Raw genomic sequence first — 21,800 nt, 5'->3', positions numbered from 1 at the left:
AGAGGGGAGGGAGAGAGAGAGAGGGGAGGGAGAGAGAGAGAGGGGAGGGAGAGAGAGAGGGGAGGGAGAGAGAGAGGGGGAGGGAGAGAGAGAGGGGAGGGAGAGAGAGAGGGGGAGGGAGAGAGAGAGGGGAGGGGGGGAGGGGGAGGGGGGCGGGACGGGACGGGACGTGTGTGCTGACGGCGGTGTTGCCGGCCCAATGAGCTGTCTCCACATGCGGCAGCTGGAGGTAGCGCCGCTCGCCAGCCCCTGATAAACGCGCTGCTGCCGGAGCCCGCCCGCCCTCGCCCTCTCCCTCTCTCTCACTCTTCCTGCTGCTGCCGCTGCCGCTGCCACCGTGTCGCAGCCCAGCCACTGCGGCTCTTCTCTCTCTCTCTCTCTCTCTCTCTCTCTCTCTCCCCCCCTCTCCCCCTCTCCCTCTCTCCCTCTCTCTCTCGGCATAACCTGCTACACCAAGAACCCCCCCCCTTCCCTCCCCCTCCTCTATCCATCTATCGATCTATCTATCCCTCCTTACATCACATCACCGCAGAAAGAAGACCAGAAGTGAACGCTGATCACCGGTTACATTGTATCGCCGAGAAACAAAGCAACAACAAAAAGATACATTCTCAGTGTTACAAAAAAACCCCCCAATTTTGTTTTGTTACACGAGATTGAATTCTTTCCCCCCCCCCCCCCTCTCCCCTCTCCCCTCGCCCCTCTCCCCTTCCTCCTCCTCCTCCTCCTCCTCCTCCTCCCGCTTCACAGTGAGTGTGAGCCGGCCTGTTTCTCGTGTGAGGGAAGATCTTTTTTTCCCCACCCACACCTCATTTTTCCTTCCTACCTTCCTCCTCCTCCCTCCCCTTTCCCTCTCCCTCGCAGTTAAAGGAAGGAAGGAAGGAAACCTGGAGTGACACCATGGAGAATGCGCACACAAAGACCGTGGATGAAGTTTTAGCCCATTTTAATGTCAACGAGACGACGGGTCTGAGCCTGGAGCAAGTGAAGAAGCACAAGGAGAGATGGGGACCTAATGGTATGTTGTGCATCCCGCCGCAGCCAGCGCTCCTCTCGATGCGTCGGATGTAGTAGTTGGTCTTTTTCCCAGTTACATTTTTCATTTTTTGTGTGTATGTATGTATATGTGTATGTGTATATATGTGTGTATATATATATATGTGTGTATATATGTGTGTATATGTATGTGTATGTATGTGTACATATATATATATATATAATATGTGTGTATACATGTGTGTATGTATGTGAATATATATATGTGTGTGTGTGTGTGTGTATATATATGTTTGTGTGTGCGTGTGTGTTGCATCGCGGCCTTGTTGTAATGTGTGAAGCCGGCATCTCTCTGTGACTGTGTTGCCTGTACATGAGGCAGGCAAGGCCGGCCGGCCCAACATGGCTGACTCGCCGCCGCCGTGACTGGATTTTAATAAATTGAATGGAAGTCAAAATGTTGTGGGAAGCGGGATGGAGCAAACATCTAAAATGTCTTTTAATTAAAACAAAATGGGGGATGACACAGCTTTCCCGGGCATTAGAAACCGGCAAAACTGCACCCGGCCGCCAATTTTTTTGCTCACATGGGATATTGTTGTAATTATATTCGGGTAATATGTGATAATTAAAGAATGTAATTGTTCCAGTTTAATTTTATAAATGCCCTCTCCTCCTAAACGGCGATCTGCATCACTGCGCCCTACAATGACCACTCTTTTTTATTACAAGCGTGACTTTGTGCCCTTGTGGCAGAAGCCCAATGATGTTGCACGTTTTAATATATATTTCTTCTTTCTCGCATATTCCATGGCGGCGCCACTCGTTAACAGAACTACCAGCAGAAGAAGGTACAGTAGATGGCAGTCATTTTTTAAAGACCATTAATTTTTCATTGTGTAATCGTGCTGTCTTTCATGTTGAACTGGCATTTTTTTTAAATTCCCCTCTGCAGGCAAATCGTTATTGGAGCTGGTGATGGAACAATTTGAAGATTTGTTGGTCAGAATTCTACTCTTGGCAGCTTGTATATCATTTGTGAGTACTTAAACAAATTGTATCTCACTGTCCCACATACTACCACCTGGTGTTATTTGTACCGTTTGTACAGGTTTATTATTAGGAAATTCGGTCCCGTGAGCTGAATGCAAATTAATCTACAGCCTATTGCACAGTAACGATGCATGGAATGGTGTGTGGAATTTTCAGCCAGTCGTGATAAAAGAAAGGTGACAATTCCAGCTTTCTGATGGGGACAAGACTGATGTCTGCAAGGATAGTACATTTCTTCTGACCAAATTTGGCCAATGACCTTCATAGGGACATGTGTGGTATCTGTTCTCTCCTTGACTTTTACGGTTTATAGCACGCAAGTTAAAATGGTTTTGGGTCGGCATGACAATAATAGAAAACAATGTTCAGTCCTGGATTGGGTTACAGTACTTAATGCAGTGGCTGTTCTCATTGTAATGGTTACCGAATGGCAGACAGAAATAAATGTTCTAGACACGTGTGAGTACCAAATGTTCTGCTAAATTGAGTTTTAATTGAAGTAGTTATCATTTGCTACTTAAAGATGCAAAGCACAATCTTCCTGAGGTGTTTGCATACATGCACTATTATAGCATAGTTTCATTTTTTATAAAAAAGAGAATGAAACACAGGTTAGACATCTTACTGCGCACTTTGTTTCGCCTAAGATCTCTTATTTCTGCACAAGTCATCAAATGTTTGCAGAAAAATTAGCTTGAATACTTTTGTCTGAGTGTAGCGTACTTATTGATTTAAGTATACTTCACACCGTAGTAACACTTCCATCTATAAACAACCTTTAAAGGATATGGTTTACCTGCAAATCACGAAAGCAGGGTTGGGGTGTATGATTTCCAAGTCCCCAAATTGAATTGGTTGCTTTGCTTTAGTGTGGTTACTGATTAATTGTCTTATTTGTAGTTAATGCTCAAAAAACAGATAGAAAAGTTCAACACATTAAGCTCTTGGGTTGGTTGAAATTATGACGGAGGATAAATGTGGTTTCTAACTTTTGAAATATATGTTTACTGAGAATAATTTTGACCAATGGCATAATATTCATTGATTTAAACAAGGAATTCGGCTTGTACATAAGGACTGTCGGTCAAATGACCATTGGATGAGATAACATGTAACTGAGGGATGAGGTCCTTTGGACAGTAGTGATGCTGGAAACGGTCTGAGCACAATGGGCCCTAAACACAAATTCATGAACAAATGTTTTCTTTTACACAAACAGAGATGGAAGTGGCATGCTATACAGCTTGCTGTATCGTAGATAGGTTTATAGAGGTTCATGCAATGTGCAAGATTTTCTAAGTGCCACAGAAGCTATAAAAGTTAGTGTGAGAGTGTCATGTTGAAGTGCTACGCACGAGAAACTATTGAGAAGCAGACATTGTGTCAATCGAAGTGTACGTTTGGTTCATGCTGGGGTGGGGCAGTTATGTTGCAGATTGGACTTTCAACTGGGAATGGTTTTATGTTGCACTTTCTAATGCTGGGCGGATCTTGCTCCGGTTGACATTCCTGGATTTTCTTGGGAAGAAAGAAAAGTTGGAGAGGAAGACCTCACTATTGCTCTCCCACATCTCCCCATTTTATTTCTGTTTTCTCTCCTTCTAGGTGTCCTGCATGAGCATTCACTAGAGCATTTACAAAGTGCCCATCCATTGATCATTATTTTCACATCTCCTTTTTTTTACATAGAGCATAGAATGGTACAGCACAGGAACTGGCCCTTTGGCCCACAATGTCCACATCATCCATGATGTCAGTCTAACATCCTTGATGTTTGCACATGGTCTTTATCTCCCTGTTCCCCGCCTGTTCATACGTCTTTATAAATGCCTTTAAACTTTGCAGTTGCACCACCTAGGCATCGCTCCTGCACATTCTAGCTGTCCACCACACTCTGCTTTAAAAAAAACACATGGCCTAATCTCCTTTGAATTTAATAATCTCCCCTCTTAGTCTAAAGCTCTGCCCTCTAGTATTTGACATTTCCACTCTGGGTGGAAATGTCTATCCAATCTATGCTTCTTGGAATCATCTCATAAACATCTCATAATTACAGTACAAAATCCGGAACAGCCCTTGTGGAACAAATGCTGGAAGAACTCGAGGAGAGGACCCTCGGGGAGAGGGAGGAGGGAGGGGGCTGGGAAGGGGGCAGAGGGTTAGAGTAGAGAATGGGCTGGGCTTTGTCAAGATGTTGACCTATGTCTATACCAGCACTCTAAGCATTCCCATTGATTCAATCTTCCATCGTCCTTCCCCGCCCCCCCCCCCCCCCCCCCCCCAAATCCCTGCAACCTTTTCTGTCCCATGTCCAACAACTCATCCAATTCTACCCTGGCCTCGTAACTACTTATTTTCAATAGTTAATAACATTAAAAATAAAAAAATTTTAAAAAAAAGTTAATTTCATCTTAAAATCAAGACTTTGTGGCATGGGAAGAAATCTGAGTACCCAGAGGAAACCCATGTTGTCATAGGGCAAATGTGTAAACATGTGGATGAAGCCCAAAGTTGAGACTATGCCAAGGTCACTGGGACTGTGCAGTCGTGGTATTAATGTTCATACGTTCTAGGAGCTGAATTAGGCCATTCGGCCCATCAGGTCTACTCCGCCATTCAATCATGGCTGATCCGTCTTTCCCTCTCAACCCCATTCTCCCGCCTTCTCCCCATAACCCCTGACACCCTGACCAATCAAGAATCTGTCCTCTCCACCTTAAAAATATCAATTGACTTGGCCTCACAGCTGTCTGTGGCAATGAATTCCACAGATGTACCACCACAATGTTGTGCCACTGTGCCACCCAATTAGCTCGATAGAACATTTAACTACAGTACTCACCAGAACTGAGCTGTTTGTGCATTTTGTCTAAATCCAGAATTTGCATAGAGGGTACCTTGGCTTTGACTTCAAATTTCAGTTAATTGTGGACTTTCACTCTCAATCCAGTTAAGACCAACTAATGTCGGAATATGTTTGTGGTATGATTGTTGTCTGTGGTATTCATCCAATGAGAAAAACGATTGCAGCCTTCTGAAAATAGTCATGGCGAAGGCTGTTGGGGGGGGGGGGGGGGGAGAAGATTTCCCAGAAAACATCTATTAATGGAATAGACTGTTGCCTTCAAATCCAAATAGATTTAAAGTACAATAGACCACTTGCACGCATGTTAAAGAGAAAGATTAGCGATCTGCATTTATAAAAGAGTTGTGGTTTTGGTCTTAAATGGTTGCATGAAGCGACTTTAATCACCTGAATAAAGGAGCGAGACAAAGGAAGATTTTAAAGTCTTGGACCAATTTTTTTTTTAATTACTTTTTAATAATTTGTGAAAACCTATGCTGATCATGTTGGACGGTTAACAGGAACAAAAGATATTCAACTCAAGGAAAATTATTGAAGAACAAAGTATATGATTTAGTCTTGTAAAATAGTCCTTGAGTTGGGGACTGTTTGTAAGAACTATTTTCTAATAAGACTGATTGTAGCTGGAAAAGTGATGGAGCAGGAGAAACCCAAAACATCACCTATCCATGTCCTCCAGAGAGGCTTACTCCAGAACTTTGTCTTTTGGTGAACTGATATCTGCAGTTCCATGTGTCTACACGTGGCTACATCTGGCAGTTCCTTGTATCCACAAAGGCTTGGTATCCCTCAGCAAGTGACTTGCACCTTGACAGCCTGAATCTTTCCATTTTTTGTTTAGAGATACAGCTTGGAAACGAGTCCTTCACCTCAGAGTCTATGCCAATCATGAATCATAGTTCCACGTTATCCCACTTTTGCATCCTATACACTAGGGGCAATCTACAGAAGCCAATTAACTTAAAAACCTGTGCATCTTTAGAATGTGGGAGGAAACCGGAGCACCCGGAGAAAATCTATGCTGTCACAGGGAGAACATATAAGAAAATTCTATAAGAAAATTGATGGATTAGTGCATCATTTGCATTTGCTTGGATTAGTGCAGCATCAACACCTCAAAGAGCATCAATGCCATCTAGTTCAAATCTCCATCAACCATCCTATAGAACCATCCCTGGTGATCCTCAGCGGCTGTAGTGAGCACTGTTTACCGAATACACTAGTATTTGCCTGGGTCACCGTAACAGGACCTCCCAGGCCCACGACCAGCAAGCTCAAGGACAACTGGTACATTCGAACACCACACCTGCACATTCCCTACCAGGTTGAATACCATCCTTGCTTGGACGAATATGCTAGTCTTGCATTGCAGTTGGTTCTAAATGCTGGGACTTCCTACTCATGAGCCTTTTAAGTGTTACCTTCAGCAGGTGGATCACAGAAGTTTAAGATGGTGGCTTACTACCACTGTCTGAAGGACTGTTAGTGATGGGTAATATGTTTACCTTGTCGACAATGCCTATTTCCTGAAAATAAACTTCCATCCAACATTTATGAATTGTATTGTGAAATAATTGTGTTTCTTTGCAATTCTATGGCTCTCCAGAAAGCATCCACTAACGTTTATTTAATTCTTAATGGTCCTTCCAGAAGCTGGGGTGCAGTTTAAATCACCTCGACTCAATTGAGGACATTGGTGTTTATTGTGCTACAATGCTGAGAACCATATTCTACACTCGATCTTCTCCTTTGCTCTATTTTGGCTTGATTATGTTGATGTACAGTATCTGAATGAATAGCGTGCAAAACATTGCTTTCACTGTACCGCGGTATACGTGACAATAATTAACCTAAACCAATTGTATGACTCCTTGAAAGCACGTTTTAACATGTATTTTATTCTCTGACCTCCGTTCCCCTCTCTTTCTCCTGCTCATTCGTCCTCTCTGTGCTGCTTGCTCCCAGTAGACCAGTGTTATGTACCTCTACACTCTGTTTACGCTCTGTTATCTGTGCTGAAATTGTTTACCTGACTCTTATTGTTGCTTATACATTACAGAACGCTAGTATCTTTTTTAGGATTCGCAATTTCTTGATGATGCTGACTGTTCCATTGTTGGCAGTGACAACCATTGTTGGGTTGTGTATTGCAGTTCTGGTATTAATTGTGTCTTGTGCAAGGCTACTACAGTTCTGATGTTGGAGCTCTGGGCAAAAATGGGTCCATTGGTATCTTTTTGATGTCATTATTGCAGTTTTGTATTCTTGCCTGTGAACATTGATGCACCTTGGTTGAACTTTGCTTTCCTACACAAAATAGTAAAAGGCATTGAGATCATCCCTCAGTGATGCTTCAAAAATTTCTTAATAAACATTTATATAACAATTATATAACAATTTATCTCAACATGAGAGATTTAACAGCTATTCAATGATTATAATTAATAATCATCCTAAATTGCGATTAGCTTCTTCCTTCCTGGTGCTTTTTGATCAAAATACTTCCCACCTGAGGAAATTCTCTTTGGACCTGCAATCAAAATTTGGGCAAATAAATCCAGAGAAACTGCAGTGTTTTCAAACTAATATTGGAGCTACAGCAAATACAATTGGGATTAATGGGAAAGTTGAAAAGAAACCAAATGAGATGTTCTAACAGTTTTAATTTCTGATTATGTCAAAGCTCCCAACGACTGAAGAACACTAGATATTAATAGTGGGAGGTTTGCTGGAAATGATAGGAATTGTAATGGAATGAAAAGTTCCAGTTGTTTCAAATGTGATGTAATTCTGTCCTTCAGTCCAAAGAAAACTGCCCCATTTGACTTGTTGACTCGAGTAGAGATGTTTGACCTGGGGTTAAACTAATCAATTGCGGTTTCCATTATTAAAACACATTAGTTCAAATTTGAATAGTTGTCGGATAATCTCTTGTGTTGAGATCCAGGATAAACATGATCGGTTGGAGTAGTATGAAAACATTCTTTTTTTGCTGCATCGTTACAATATTTGTTTTCCAACTGTTTTAGCCCAAAAGGAACATTACAGTATTTGCAAATTTCTAATCTGTTTTTGAAGTTGCACAGACTTGCTTTAGAAACATAGAAAATAGGTGCAGGAGTAGGCCATTCGGCCCTTCGAGCCTGCACCGCCATTCAATATGATCATGGCTGATCATTCAGCTCAGTAGCCTGTACCTGCCTTCTCTCCATACCCCCTGATCCCTTTAGCAAAAAGGGCCACATCTAACTCCCTCTTAAATATAGCCAATGAACTGGCCTCAACTACCTTCTGTGGCAGAGAATTCCACAGACTCACCACTCTCTGTGTGAAGAAATGTTTTCTCATCTCGGTCCTAAAAGACTTCCCCCTTATCCTTAAGCTGTGACCCCTGGTTCTGGACTCCCCCAACATCGGGAACAATCTTCCCGCATCTAGCCTCTCCAACCCCTTAAGAATTTTATATGTTTCTATAAGATCCCCCCTCAGTCTTCTAAATTCCAGCGAGTACAAGCCCAGTCTATCTAGTCTTTCCTCATATGTAAGTCCCGCCATCCCAGGGATCAATCTGGTGAACCTTCTCTGTACTCCCTCTAAGGCAAGAACGTCTTTCCTCAGGTTAGGAGACCAAAACTGCACACAATACTCCAGGTGCGGTCTCACCAAGGCCCTGTACAACTGCAGCAGAACCTCCCTGCTCCTAAACTCAAATCCTCTTGCTATGAATGCCAACATACCATTCGCTTTCTTCACTGCCTGCTGCACCTGCATGCTTGCTTTCAATGACTGGTGCACCATGACACCCAGGTCACGTTGCATCTCCCCTTCTCCCAATCGGTCACCATTCAGGTAATACTCTGCTTTCCTGTTCTTGCCGCCAAAGTGGATAACCTCACATTTATCCACATTATATTGCATCTGCCATGCATTTGCCCACTCGCCTAATCTATCCAAGTCACTCTGCAGCCTCCTAGCATCCTCCTCGCAGCTAACACTGCCACCCAGCTTCGTGTCATCCGCAAACTTAGAGATGTTGCATTCAATTCCCTCGTCCAAATCATTAATATACACTGTAAATAACTGGGTCCCAGCACTGAGCCTTGCGGTACCCCACTAGTCACTGCCTGCCATTCCGAAAAGGACCCGTTTATTCCTACTCTTTGCTTCCTGTCCGCCAACCAATTTTCTATCCACCTCAACACTGAACCCTCAATACCGTGTGCTTTAAGTTTGTACACCAATCTCCTATGTGGGACCTTGTCGAAGGCCTTCTGAAAGTCCAGATATAACACATCGACTGGTTCTCCCTTATCCACTCTACTAGTTACATCCTCAAAAAATTCTATAAGATTCGTCAGACATGATTTGCCTTTGGTAAATCCATGCTGACTTTGTCCGATGATTTCACCACTTTCCAAATGTAATGCTATCACATCTTTAATAACTGACTCTAGCATTTTCCCCACTACCGATGTTAGGCTAACTGGTCTATAATTCCCCGTTTTTTCTCTCCCTCCCTTTTTAAAAAGTGGGGTTACATTAGCTACCCTCCAGTCCTCAAGAACTACTCCAGAATCTAAAGAGTTTTGAAAAATTATCACTAATGCATCCACTATTTCTGAGGCTACTTCCTTAAGCACTCTGGGATGCAGCCTATCTGGCCCTGGGGATTTATCTGCCTTTAATCCATTTAATTTACCTAACACCACTTCCCGACTAACCTGGATTTCCCTCAGTTCCTCCATCTCTTTAGACTCCCGGTCCCCCGCTATTTCCAGCAGACGGTTTATGTCTTCCTTAGTGAAGACAGAACCAAAGTATTTGTTCAATTGGTCTGCCATCTCCTTGTTCCCTATGATCAATTCACCTGTTTCCGACTGCAAGGGACCTACATTTGCCTTAACTAATCTTTTTCCCTTGACATATCTATAAAAGCTTTTGCAGTCTGTTTTTATGCTCCTTGCCAGTTTTCCCTCATAATCTATTTTCCCTTTCCTAATTAAGCCCTTTGTCCTCCTCTGCTGGACTCTGAATTTCTCCCAGTCCTCTGGTATGCTACTTTTTCTGGCTAATCTGTATGCTTCATCTTTTGTTTTAATACTATCCTTGATTTCCCTTGTTAGCCACGGATGCACTACTTTTCCTGGTTTGTTCTTTTGCCAAACTGGGATGAACACTTGTTATCATATCATATATATACAGCCGGAAACAGGCCTTTTCGGCCCTCCAAGTCCGTGCCGCCCAGTGATCCCCGTATATTAACACTATCCTACACCCACTAGGGACAATTTTTTTAAACATTTTACCCAGCCAATTAACCTACATACCTGTACGTCTTTGGAGTGTGGGAGGAAACCGAAGATCTCGGAGTAAACCCAAGCAGGTCACGGGGAGAACGTACAAACTCCTTACAGTGCAGCACCCGTAGTCAGGATCATCCATGCGACCTTTAAATGCCTTCCATTGCATGTCCACCGTCAACCCTTTCAGCATCAATCGCCAGTCTATCTTGGACAATTCACGCCTCATACCCTCAAAGTTACCTTTCTTTAAGTTCAGAACACTTGTTTCTGTATCGACTTTGTCACTCTCCATCCTAATGAAGAACTCTACCATATTATGATCACTCTTGCCCAAGGGGCCTCGCACAACAAGACTGCTAACTAACCCTTCCTCATTACTCAATACCCAGTCTAGAATGGCCTGTTCTCTCGTTGGTTCTTCGACATGTTGGTTTAGAAAACCATCTCTCAAACATTCCAAGAAATCCTCTTCCTCAGCACCCCTGCCAGTTTGGTTCACCCAATCTATATGTAGATTGAAGTCACCCATTATAACTGCTGCGCCTTTAGTGCATGCATTTCTAATTTCCTGCTTGATGCCATCCCCAACCTCCCTACTGCTGTTAGGTGGCCTGTACACAACTCCCACTAGCGTTTTCTGCCCCTTAGTGTTTCGTAGCTCTACCCATATCGATTCCACTTCCTCCAAGCTAATGTCCTTCCTTTCCACTGCTTTAATCTCCTCTCTAACCAGTAACGCTACCCCACCTCCTTTTCCTTTCTGTCTATCCCGCCTGAATATAGAATATCCCTGGATGTTGAGCTCCCAGCCTTGGTCACCCTGGAGCCATGTCTCCGTAATCCCAACTATATCATAATCATTAATAACTATCTCCACATTTAATTCATCCACCTTATTACGTATACTCCTTGCATTGAGACACAAAGCCTTCAGGCTTGTTTTTACAACTCTCTTACCCCTTGTACGATTATGTTGAAAAGTGGCCCTTTTTGATTTTTGCCCTGGATTTGTCTGCCTGCCACTTTTACTTTTCACCTTGCTACCTGTTGCTTCTACCCTCATTTTACACCCCTCTGTCTCTCTGCTCCAGCTCCCATCCCCCTGCCACATTAGTTTAAATCCTCCCCGACAGCACTAGCAAACACTCCCCCTAGGACATTGGTTCCATTCCAGCTCAGGTGCAGACCGTCCTGTTTGTACTGGTCCCACCTCTCCCAGAACTGGTTCCAATGTCCTAAAAATTTGAATCCCTCCCCCTTGCACCATTTTTCAAGCCACGTATTCATATGAAATATCCTCCTATTCCTACTCTGACTAGCACGTGGCACTGGTAGTAATCCAGAGATTATTACCTTTGAGGTCCTACTTTTTAATTTATCTCCTAGCTCTCTAAATTCACCTTGTAGGACCTCATCCCGTTTTTTACCTAAATCGTTGGTGCCAACGTGCACCACGACAACTGGCTGCTCACCCTCCCCCTTCAGAATGTCCTGCAGCCGATTTACAGTATAGTATCTATTTTGGTCAATCTGTTGATGGGCTTCAGTACCTCAAGGCACATGGGGAAGAATTGGCAGCATGGTAGTTTAGTGACTTTTATAAGATCCAACCTAAATTGCAGACAAAATGTTATAAAAATGAACTGCAGATGCTGGTTTATACCAAAGATAGTCTAAAGAAGGTTCCAACCCAAAACGTCGCCCATCCATTTTTTACAGAGATGCTGCCTGACCAGAGTTACTCTAGCCATTTGTGTCTATCTTTCAAAAATTGTAGACATGATAGATAAAGATAATGCTTTGGAAAAGTAATATTTACCTTTGTGTTAATAGCAGAAACTTGCAAAGGTGCGTAGAACATGCTTGTTTCTTGGGGTGGGGTTGATGAAAGTGAGATCCTTTTTTATACATGGTACATGGAGGTCTGCTGCAGAAACTGTCAAGTCCTGGACCTTTGAGTGAGCAGGTGGCAAATCCTTGGCAAATCTAGAGAGAGGCCAGAGACCTCAACAGCAGATTGATCCAGTGCAGTCAAGGTTTGATGTTGTGGTTCAGGAAGGCCCTAATGCCCTTTCAGTTTCCATCAGTTAATGATTCGGGGATATTGGTGGAGATCTGGTAGCATTAATGGGGAGAAGGGTGAAGACACTTTATAGAATTCTCAAAATTGACTTTTTATATTGAAATATGAAGGAATAATTACATCTCTGGTTTGTTCACTGCATTTATATGGATGTCATATATCCATATTGAAGTTGCTGCAAAAAAAAGAGTGCTGGAGTAACTCAATGGGTCAGGCAGCTTTTCTGGACACCTAACCACGTTCTCCAGAGATCTTGTCTGAGCTGCTGAGTTACTCCAGCACTGTCCTTTTTTTAAGTAAACCTGCATTTGCAGTTTAGTTTAGAGATACTGTGTGGTAACAGGCCCTTTGGCTCACCGAGTCCGCGACGACCATCGATCCCCATACACTAGCACTATCCTATGCACTAGGGACAATTTTCAATCTTTACCAAAGCCAATTAACCTACAAACCTGTGTGTCTTTGGAGGAAACTGGAGCACCCTGGGAAATCCCACACTGTCACAAGGAGAAAGTACAAACTCGGTACAGACAGCAAGCTTAGTCGGGATCGAACATGGGTCTGGCGCTGTAAGGCAGCAACTCCACCGCTGCCTCACCGTGCCACCCAGTTCTTTGTGTCTACCTTTGGACAGAGATGGGTGAAAGAAAGCTACAACCTTAAGTATGGCTCGATGCTTATGAAGATTATTGATCTTTTATTCATCAAGGATTATCTGTAATCCTTTTACATTCTTAACCATCCTGTTTGTGCACTTTGTGGGTGGTTATATCTGTTCAGGTTTTAATATTTTTAAGCTATCTTTTTCTAGTTGTACCTGGTTAATGTAATATAACTTTAGTCGTCAAACTACAATACACTTTAAGCACTTATGTGGCAGTTGTTGGTCTCGGGCCTGGATCCCATCCAAATAACACTTTGCTAGAACTGCCTGGTTGTAATTCTTAATTCCTCTACATCTACATGTGAAGATAAAAGTATGCACTAATATCCTTGGAGCAAAAACAAACTGTTGTAGGAATCCGGTGGGTCAGGCAGCGTCTCTAGAATGAAATGGATAGACAGCATTATGGACAAATGTCACCCGTCCACTTCATTCCACAGATGCTGCTGGTACCTGAGGTACTGAGTTTCTCCAGCAGTTTTTTTTTTTGCCCAAGTTTTCAGCATCTGCAGTGTCTATCGCCACTGTCTTTGTCCAGGAGTTTACTTTGAGTTTAGTTTAGTTTATTGTCATGTGTACTGAGGTACAGTGAAAAGTCTTTGTTGCATGCTAACCAGTCAATAGAAAGATGATATAAGAATTTTATCTGGATAAATTGACGTGTAAGGTATCACATTTAACCCTGTTTCATATGCATTGGTGGTTCGCTTGAGGTGATTTTGAAATACAGATGCTCCTCGACTTATGATGCTTCGACTTACAATATTTCGACTTCATGATGGTCCAAAAGCGATACACATTCAGTAGAAACCGTACTTTGAATTTTGATCTTTTCCTGGGCTAGTGATGTGCGTTTACGACTTACACTATTTTTTGATTTACAATGGGTTTATCGGTACGTAACCCCATCGTAAGTCGAGGAGCACCTGTACTTTAATGTCCTTTACATTGTTGTTTTTTTCCTGGTGCTTTGGGTTGTTGCCTTTTATGGTATTAAATCATCCAACATAATTTAAAACACTTCTGTTTGCAATTGAGAGAGATCCTTACTCTGGATTTGTACCTTTAAACAGAAATATCAACTTGCATTAAAGCAGCTATATGTTCTGCAGTGTTGAAATTGCAGTATTTTACGGTGCTTCATCGGTTTTCCTGTGCTTGTAATCTCCCCGTTTCTATTTCATTGACTTTAGATAACTTAAAATTCAGCAGCCCATAATATAATTTGAATCAAAACACGATACTGGAGTGACTGAGCAGGTCTGGCAGCATCTGTGGAGGGAATTGATGGGCAGGATTTTGGGTTGGGGGTCCTTCTTCAGACAGGTGTAATTTGTACCCAATCATCTTTGACTCTCCATTAAGCACGTTGTTAGTTTTAAGTTTCTCATGCTTATTTTTAAATTCCTTTTTAGTCTTGCCCTTCCCTGACACTAATCTTTTCCAGTGCTGAAACTCTTGAGATTTCTGCTTTTAATTATCTCTCCTACTATCTTTATGATTCCGTATAATTTTGTTTTTGTTGGATGCTAGTGAGGAAAAGTTGGGATGTTATTGGTATTTTGAAGGTACAATGAAGGTTACTGAAATTAAATGTGTGGCACAGTGGCACAGCAGGAGAGTTGCTGCCTTACAGCACCAGAGACCTGGGTTTGATCCTGACTGCGGGTGCTGTCTGTGCAGAGTCTGCACGTTCTTTCTGTGACTGGATTTTCTCCAGGTGCTCTGGTTTCCTCCTACATTCTAAAGACGTACAGGTTTGTGGGTTAATTGGCATCTGTAAAAAATTGCCCCTGGTCTATAGGATATAATAAGTGTGCCGGTTGATTGCCGTTCGGAGCGGACTCGGTGGGCCGAAGGTCCGGTGTATTTCTAAAATGGTTGTCGGTTAACTCTTTGGAGAGGAGGATCCCACATATCGCCACACACATATATAAAGATGTAAATGTGAAAAGATATTTTTACTGATTAATATGTACCTGTTGATCAGGTGTCACCCTGGAATATGTTAATGGTTCATTGAACACTGAAAGTAGTTTTGGGTGGGTGACTGAACTGTATACAAATATAAATTTCACTGTACCTCGGTACATGTGATAATAAAGTACCATCGAACCATTGAGGTGACATGTATATGCATTCATTGGAAAACAAATTGGTTTAGACTTTGTCTCAATTTAGATATGGTGAATCCTGAAAAGAATTGTGATTTAATAAAAAATTCTGTTCGAGCTTAATAACAAATGTCATCAAAATCTCATCAGAAATGTGGCAGAGCAGTCAAAATGAAGTGTCATCAAATGAAAGTCAAAATATGGAGGTATCCAATGCTGGTCATTTTGGTACTTTTTTTTAGGAAACTGAGATAGAGTCCTGATTTCAAAGTTAGATAAAAAGTGGTAGAAAATGTTTAAATAGGCTGCAATCCGGGAGAATAAATCGTGCAGTATAAACTCTTCTCGCTTGCATCCACCTATTACTTGTGTAGGAAGGAACTGCAGATGCTGGTTTAAACCGAAGATAGAGACAAAATGCTGGAGTAACTCAGTGGGACTGGCAGCATTTCTGGAGAGAAGGAATGGGTGACGTTTCAGGTCGAGAATTGAAGAAGGGTCTCGAGCCGAAACGTCACCTGTTCCTTCTCTCCAGAGATACTGCCTGTTCTGCTGAGTTACTCCAGCATTTTGTGTCTGTCTTCTCTTTGCCACCTATTACTTGCCAGGCTTTGTCCTGCCCCCACTTCATTTCACCCCCCCCCCCCCCATATACACAATCAGTCCGAAGAAGGATCCCGACCAGAAATGTCACAGATCCATGTCCTCCACACATGCTGCCTGTGGAGGCTACTCCAGTACTCTTTGTTCTATTTTGTAAACCAGCATCTGCAATTCCTTGTGATTATACAGTACGAGTAGTCTGCTTTAACTCGCTTTTTTTTCTTCTGGGGATTCCACACTAGTCTTTGAACTGCTGGATACTCCCAACATGTGGCCTTAGAGCTGGTGCAGTCTTTTGTTCAATTGCATGTTATCTGCTTTCTGGGTATATTGAGTCACGTATACCTGTGCAGGTCTCCTCATTTCTTTCCTATCTCATTGGTTAAATTATTCATGGTGTGATTCATCAGATTTTTTTTTCCGTCCCTGGAGAGATTTGTCTGATGCAGTAAGATTACGATTGGTCTGCAAATTCACCTTCTCCAGCAGTATTCCAGCCAGGTGATTGCTTTTCAACTTAGAGTTGCAACGCTCTTCTCTCCTATCTCCCACTTTTTGTCTTTTCATCTCTGGCCTTTGTCTGACCGTCTGCAATAAAAATCCACCCTGGCCTATAACTTACCACATTTTGTCCTGCACCCACTTCTCTTCCAGCTTTCTTCCCTCTACCGCAATCTGTCTGAAGAAGGATCCTGACCCGAAACATCTCCTGTCCATGACATCCCTCCAGAGGTGCTCCCTGACACACTGAGTTACTCCAGTATTTATTTTGCTAGATTGATATTTTGTGGTTGGTTCACACTTATCTCTGTGAATGACTGATCCTTAACATACAAAGTGGATAGATAGCTGCTGTCATTACTAGTGGGGTAGTAACTTTGCTTAATATTTGGTTAATATTTGTTGGGAGACTGCAATCAGAAACAAAGCAATTAGGAGTCCTAAATGGGACTTGCAATAGGCTCTAGTGTGGTGTTAATAATTCATAGGCATCCTCCCTGCTTTTGCTTATTTTATTACACCATTTGCATTTTAAATAGGTAGAGTTGGTAGTTTAATTTGGATTGTACGCAAGCCTGTCAGAGTTCTGTAGTTTGGGTTTCGCGGTTTCTCGTGAACATGAGGTCATAATAAATTTGACGGCACAAAATTGGCAATATTCTTAGAACCACATTGGCCAAAATCTTTCCATCTCGTGCAGCACAGAAACGCAGCTGGTAGAGCTGCTGCCCCGCAGCACCAGAAACCTGGGTTAAATCCTGAATTCGGGTTCTGTCCGTGTGGAGGTTGCACGTTTTTTCTGGGACTGCCTGGGCTTCCTCTTTCCCGTAGTGTGCAGGGAATGCATGAGAAAATGGAATAACATAGAACTATTGTGAAGGGGTGGCACAGTGGTCGAGTTGCAGCCTCACAGCGTCTGGGACCCAGGTTCAATCCTGACCTCGGGTGCTGTCTGTACGAGGTTTGCACGTTCTTCCTGTGACCCCGTGGGTTTTCTCCAGGTGCTCAGGGTTTCCTCCCACACTCCAAAGACGTGCAGGTTTGTATTTTGTTCTCTGCTTACTGTCGGCTAATGTGTACATTATTTGTGTACATTATCCCAGGCAAGTTCTCTATTTAAAGTTTGAAATTAAATCTCTAATTGGAAGTTTGATAACTAAAAATCATCTTGTCATTTTTCAAGACAGACACCCAGAATATTAGAGAATATTGAATTTCTGCCGCTTTTATGATCTCCAATTTCCATTTTTAAAATGTAATCAATTAGAAAATAACTGCCATGAACTGATGTGTCAGTTTTCTCGGGATGTTGTCATCCTGAGATAACATTATTATTTTCAATTATGAGCACTTTTTTATCTTGTATAATTTGTTTACATTGAATGTTGGCAATGGTCCTGAAAGTGAATCATCTATAAGAATTGGCCTTTTCGGATTTGAATTAGTTTATTGTCATATACAGCAGGGAGCTACGAAATTCCTTGGAAACGGTATAAATAGTGATGATAGGTATGAGTGGTTCAAGTTTTTGTTGTGTGAAATCTGTACCAGAAAGGAATGGTAAAGCATTGTATTGGAATAACCGAATGAAGTAGAGTTCAGAGTAGTTCGAGGCAGTACCTCCGGGAATAGGGTGCTAGCAAGGTGTTTGGCTCAAGAGACTGATAGCAATGGGGAAGAAGCTGTTGTAAAGTCCTGCATCTGAGCTTTTAGGCTGTACCTTCTCCCAGAAGGTAGAGAGAGAAGGGAATGACCAAGCTGAGAAACATTAATACAAAGAATAAATGTATTCTTGATTCACTTTCAGATATTTTAATTAAAACCTATTTTAACCAGGAAATAAATGCAAAGAATGCACTGAAATATAAAAAGTTCTAAACATTTATTCAAAAATCTTTGGCCTGGGAGTGCAACAGTTTGATTCTTGTGAAGATAGACACAAAATGCTGGAGTAACTCTGGGTCAGGCAGCATCTCTGGAGAGAAGGAATGGATGCCATTTTGGGTCGAGAGCCCACTTCAGACTGATGTCAGGGAGAGGGAGATTAATAGATGAGGGGTTCTTCAAAGTAGACGTACCCTGAGGAGACTTTGCAGTGAGCACTGTCTTTGTTCAAAGGAAAGCTCTTAAACATAATGTACTCTTTTCCGATAAATGTATGTTGATATTTTTCAGTAAAAATAAAATTGTTATTGTGCATTGGAAATGGTATGCTTCACAAACCTATATCTGTTCTTTTGCAGGTTCTGGCCTGGTTTGAAGAAGGTGAAGAAACTGTAACTGCCTTTGTGGAGCCTTTTGTAATATTATTAATTCTAATAGCAAACGCTATTGTGGGTGTTTGGCAGGTAGGTGATCTTTTAGAAATTGTTTCACTAAGCGTGTATTTAAGAATATTTAGCTTTGCATTTTCATATAATTTTAGTGCATAAGTGAAGTTTTATTGAGATTCTGTTCATAAAATATTGACATATCTTCATTGCATTCATTCTGCCTGTCTTAAAAAAAATGGCATGATTCAGAAACCTAGGAGTGAAATACATTTACCTGCCATGTATTGAAATCAATCAATTGTTTCTTGGCCTTAGGCACTTTTATAATACTTAATTTATAATTTAGCAATGTAAATCTTAAGATCTTTGTGCGTATTTAATTTAGTAATTATACCCAATCAGATGGTGGTGGGTATGTGGAACGAGCTGCCAGAGGAGGTAGTAGATGCAGGTACTGTAACAGCATTATAAGACATTCAGACAAGTACATGGATAGGAAAGGTTTAGAGGGATATGGGCCAAATGTGGTCAAATGGAACTGCCTAGATGGCCATGCAGGTTGGCATAGATCAGTTGGGCCAAAGGGCCTGTTACTGTGTGGTAGGACTTAGACTCTCAAAAGAGCACATCTACATGCTGGGCAAGTTACCTAAATGGCATGGATTATTGAATTAGGGATCATTACTATGAAATTACATCTAGTTCAGTAATGAACTTCAGGGGGAGAAGTTTACTATCCTTGTCCAGCCATGTCCATGATTGACTTCAAAGTCAGCAACGTTTCCACTCCTAACTATCTCCTCCGTTTGATGGAAGTTAGGGATGGATGTTGAATGCTGATATTGCCAGAGATGTCCACGTCCAACAGGTAAATTAAAGAAAGGTATAAGTTGAAAGTAATAAAATATTGTAAGTGGTGGTATCTAGGGAGACAGAAGGATCAATGAAGCTTGTGTATACACTGCAGTCAGGACCTGACTTTGGGCTGAATGGGCAAGTTTCATTTGAACAAAGGAGGTGGTAGATACTTAAAAGCACTGGAACACTAACAGGGACGCGCTTCCGGTTAGTTTAGCAGCAGGGCACCATTAAGCTAAAGTATTTTCAGCTGTGTCTATATTCATCCGCCTCTCTGTGGAATGTTAGGCAGCTCGTTTTATATTGATCCTCCTATTTTCCATGCAAAATTGCTTATCTGCAACCAAGGTTTCTGTTTACTTCCAGTGCCACATATCTGAGTGTTTAAGTATAAACAAATTCATGTTCTCCCTCACTCGTTTTCTTTGTATTCATCCCTTTTACCATCCATTTCTGTCTATCCTACTCTTTGAGCACAAGTACTTTGCATGGTAATTAGTTTTGAGATAGTCCATGCCAACCATAGATCACCCCTTCACACTTCTATGTTATCCCACTTTCTCATCCACTCCCTGCACATTAGGGGCAAATTTACAGAGGCCAATTAACACAAACCAGCACATCTTTGGGATGTGAGAGGAAACTGATGTGCCCGAAGGAAACCCATGTCGTCACAGAGAACATGCCAACTCCACACAAACAGCACTTGAAATTAGGATTGAATCCAGGGCTCTGGAGCTTTGAGGCAGCAGCTTTACCGGTTGTGCCACTGTGCTGCCATTTCTCAAATTTTCACAAAAACGCAGTCTTTGTGAGAACTTGGAATCTACTCGTGGGAGTGGGTGGGGGGTTTGTAGATTGAAAAATGTGACCATTTTATGGTGATACCATAAACCTTGGGTATGAATTTACAGCAGCGCTCTTTGGTTCTTTAGTTACACTGTAATAGCAAAGTTCAGATATTTAAACTAACAGTGCTCCTGTTTGTAGCTGACAATCTCCCCATGCATCACATTTTTGGGGAAACACCTTGATCCATAATGAAGTTTGGAGTTTATTTTGCACAACAAGCGAGTAATGCAAATTGTGTAAAATTGGGTCAAAGGCATCTGGTTGATTGAGCCTGACCCATTGTCACACTGCAGATAACTAACTTGGTCCCAGTTTCACCCAGTTGTCAACAGAATTAACTGCATGAATTCCTGGCAATATTTTTGTTCTTCCACTATAGACTGTTCTCCAAACTTTAGATCTAAACCACAAAGTGATTTAAAAACAAGTTCCATGAGGCACCCCAACCAATGTCCCACCTGTAAACATTAGCTAGCCAAAAAACGTGTTCCATGGCAGGTGACCCTCTGGAACGGATAGCTGCTTCTTATCTGGTCTGGCTTTCTATTTGCCTGAAGTCATTGCATATGTTCACTAACAAAAGTAAACCAGGAAGTTGTAGGTAAATATTAAGTGTTTACAGCTTGGCTGGAAATAGGTAGGATTATGTGCAGTATATCTGAGTTTGAAAAGCATGGATTATCTCTAATTTTAACTGATTTTAGTGGAATTTTGTGTGGTATACAGAAAGCAGTTGGATTTTTAGGAAATGTGAGATGTTGACATTGCAGCAAATATTGAGACAAGTTGTAGCAGCATGGCTGGGGAAGAATGCAATGCATGCGATGGGATTGATTAAACACAACCCTTGGATCTGTGCCACGGTGTTTGTTTCCACTTCAGTTGCTCAAGTGAGGAGGGAGGATTTTTATCAGACGGTGATAACAATGGGTGGAATGGATGTCTTTACTGTAATAGGTTGAATTCTCACTAATGTTTTATGTATCCATCAATAAGTTGGATCTTTTGCACACAAATTTCTGCAGCATATTATTTTGCAAGCTATTGAATCAATTGGATTTTCTTTAAATAATTTGATCTTAAGTCATATGGGGAATAATTGTCTCACTGGCCGAAAGTGAGTTGCATGAAAGAACATTGTACAGCCAGATTTGAGGCATATAATAAATAAATTGAGGCATGTAAATATGTATAACGAATAATGAACCAAATGAGCAAACACTGGTGTCTAATTTAGCCTTTCAGTTTGTTTACATTCCAAAATTAATATTTGTTTAATGACCCAGAGTTCAGTGCAGAACTCTCAATGGTTTTGAGAAAATATAGCAAGTTATATTTTAAAATGGCTTATTGTTCACTAGTGGATGCATTGCATCAAATTTGGTTTGACAAGTTTTGGCATGGTAGGTTCATCAAGGTTAAGGAACATGGGATCTAAGGCAAGCTGCATCATTGGATCCAAAGGAAAGCATGTACTACTGAAGTATCTCAGCGGGTCAAGCAGCATTTCAGGAGATCATAGATAGGCGACGTTTCAGGTCAGGACCTTTCTTCGGACTGTTGGAGATCTTCAGATCTGCAGTTCCTTGTTTCACTAATTGGATCCAAGGTTTGCTTGGTGATAGTAGACGGAG

General features: G+C 41.8%; 1 protein-coding gene across 2 annotated transcripts in view; it reads left to right on the top strand.

The window, feature by feature from the left end:
* The first annotated feature begins 269 nt into the window (after positions 1-269).
* LOC144605937 (sarcoplasmic/endoplasmic reticulum calcium ATPase 2) overlaps positions 270-21,800 on the top strand; it is a 101,544-nt gene continuing 80,013 nt past the window's right edge. The window contains exons 1-4 of one of the 2 annotated variants that reach the window (XM_078421627.1): positions 270-1,018; positions 1,830-1,847; positions 1,952-2,034; positions 18,427-18,531. In XM_078421627.1, the coding sequence (XP_078277753.1) occupies positions 901-1,018; positions 1,830-1,847; positions 1,952-2,034; positions 18,427-18,531 (324 nt within the window). In that variant the 5' untranslated portion in view covers positions 270-900. The remainder of the gene's footprint in view (positions 1,019-1,829; positions 1,848-1,951; positions 2,035-18,426; positions 18,532-21,800) is intronic. The other variant, XM_078421626.1, reaches the window with a different exon arrangement.

Source organism: Rhinoraja longicauda, chromosome 25, assembly GCF_053455715.1.
Source record: "Rhinoraja longicauda isolate Sanriku21f chromosome 25, sRhiLon1.1, whole genome shotgun sequence".
Classification (NCBI taxonomy): domain Eukaryota; kingdom Metazoa; phylum Chordata; class Chondrichthyes; order Rajiformes; family Arhynchobatidae; genus Rhinoraja; species Rhinoraja longicauda.
This window is presented reverse-complemented; position numbering and strand designations above follow the sequence as displayed.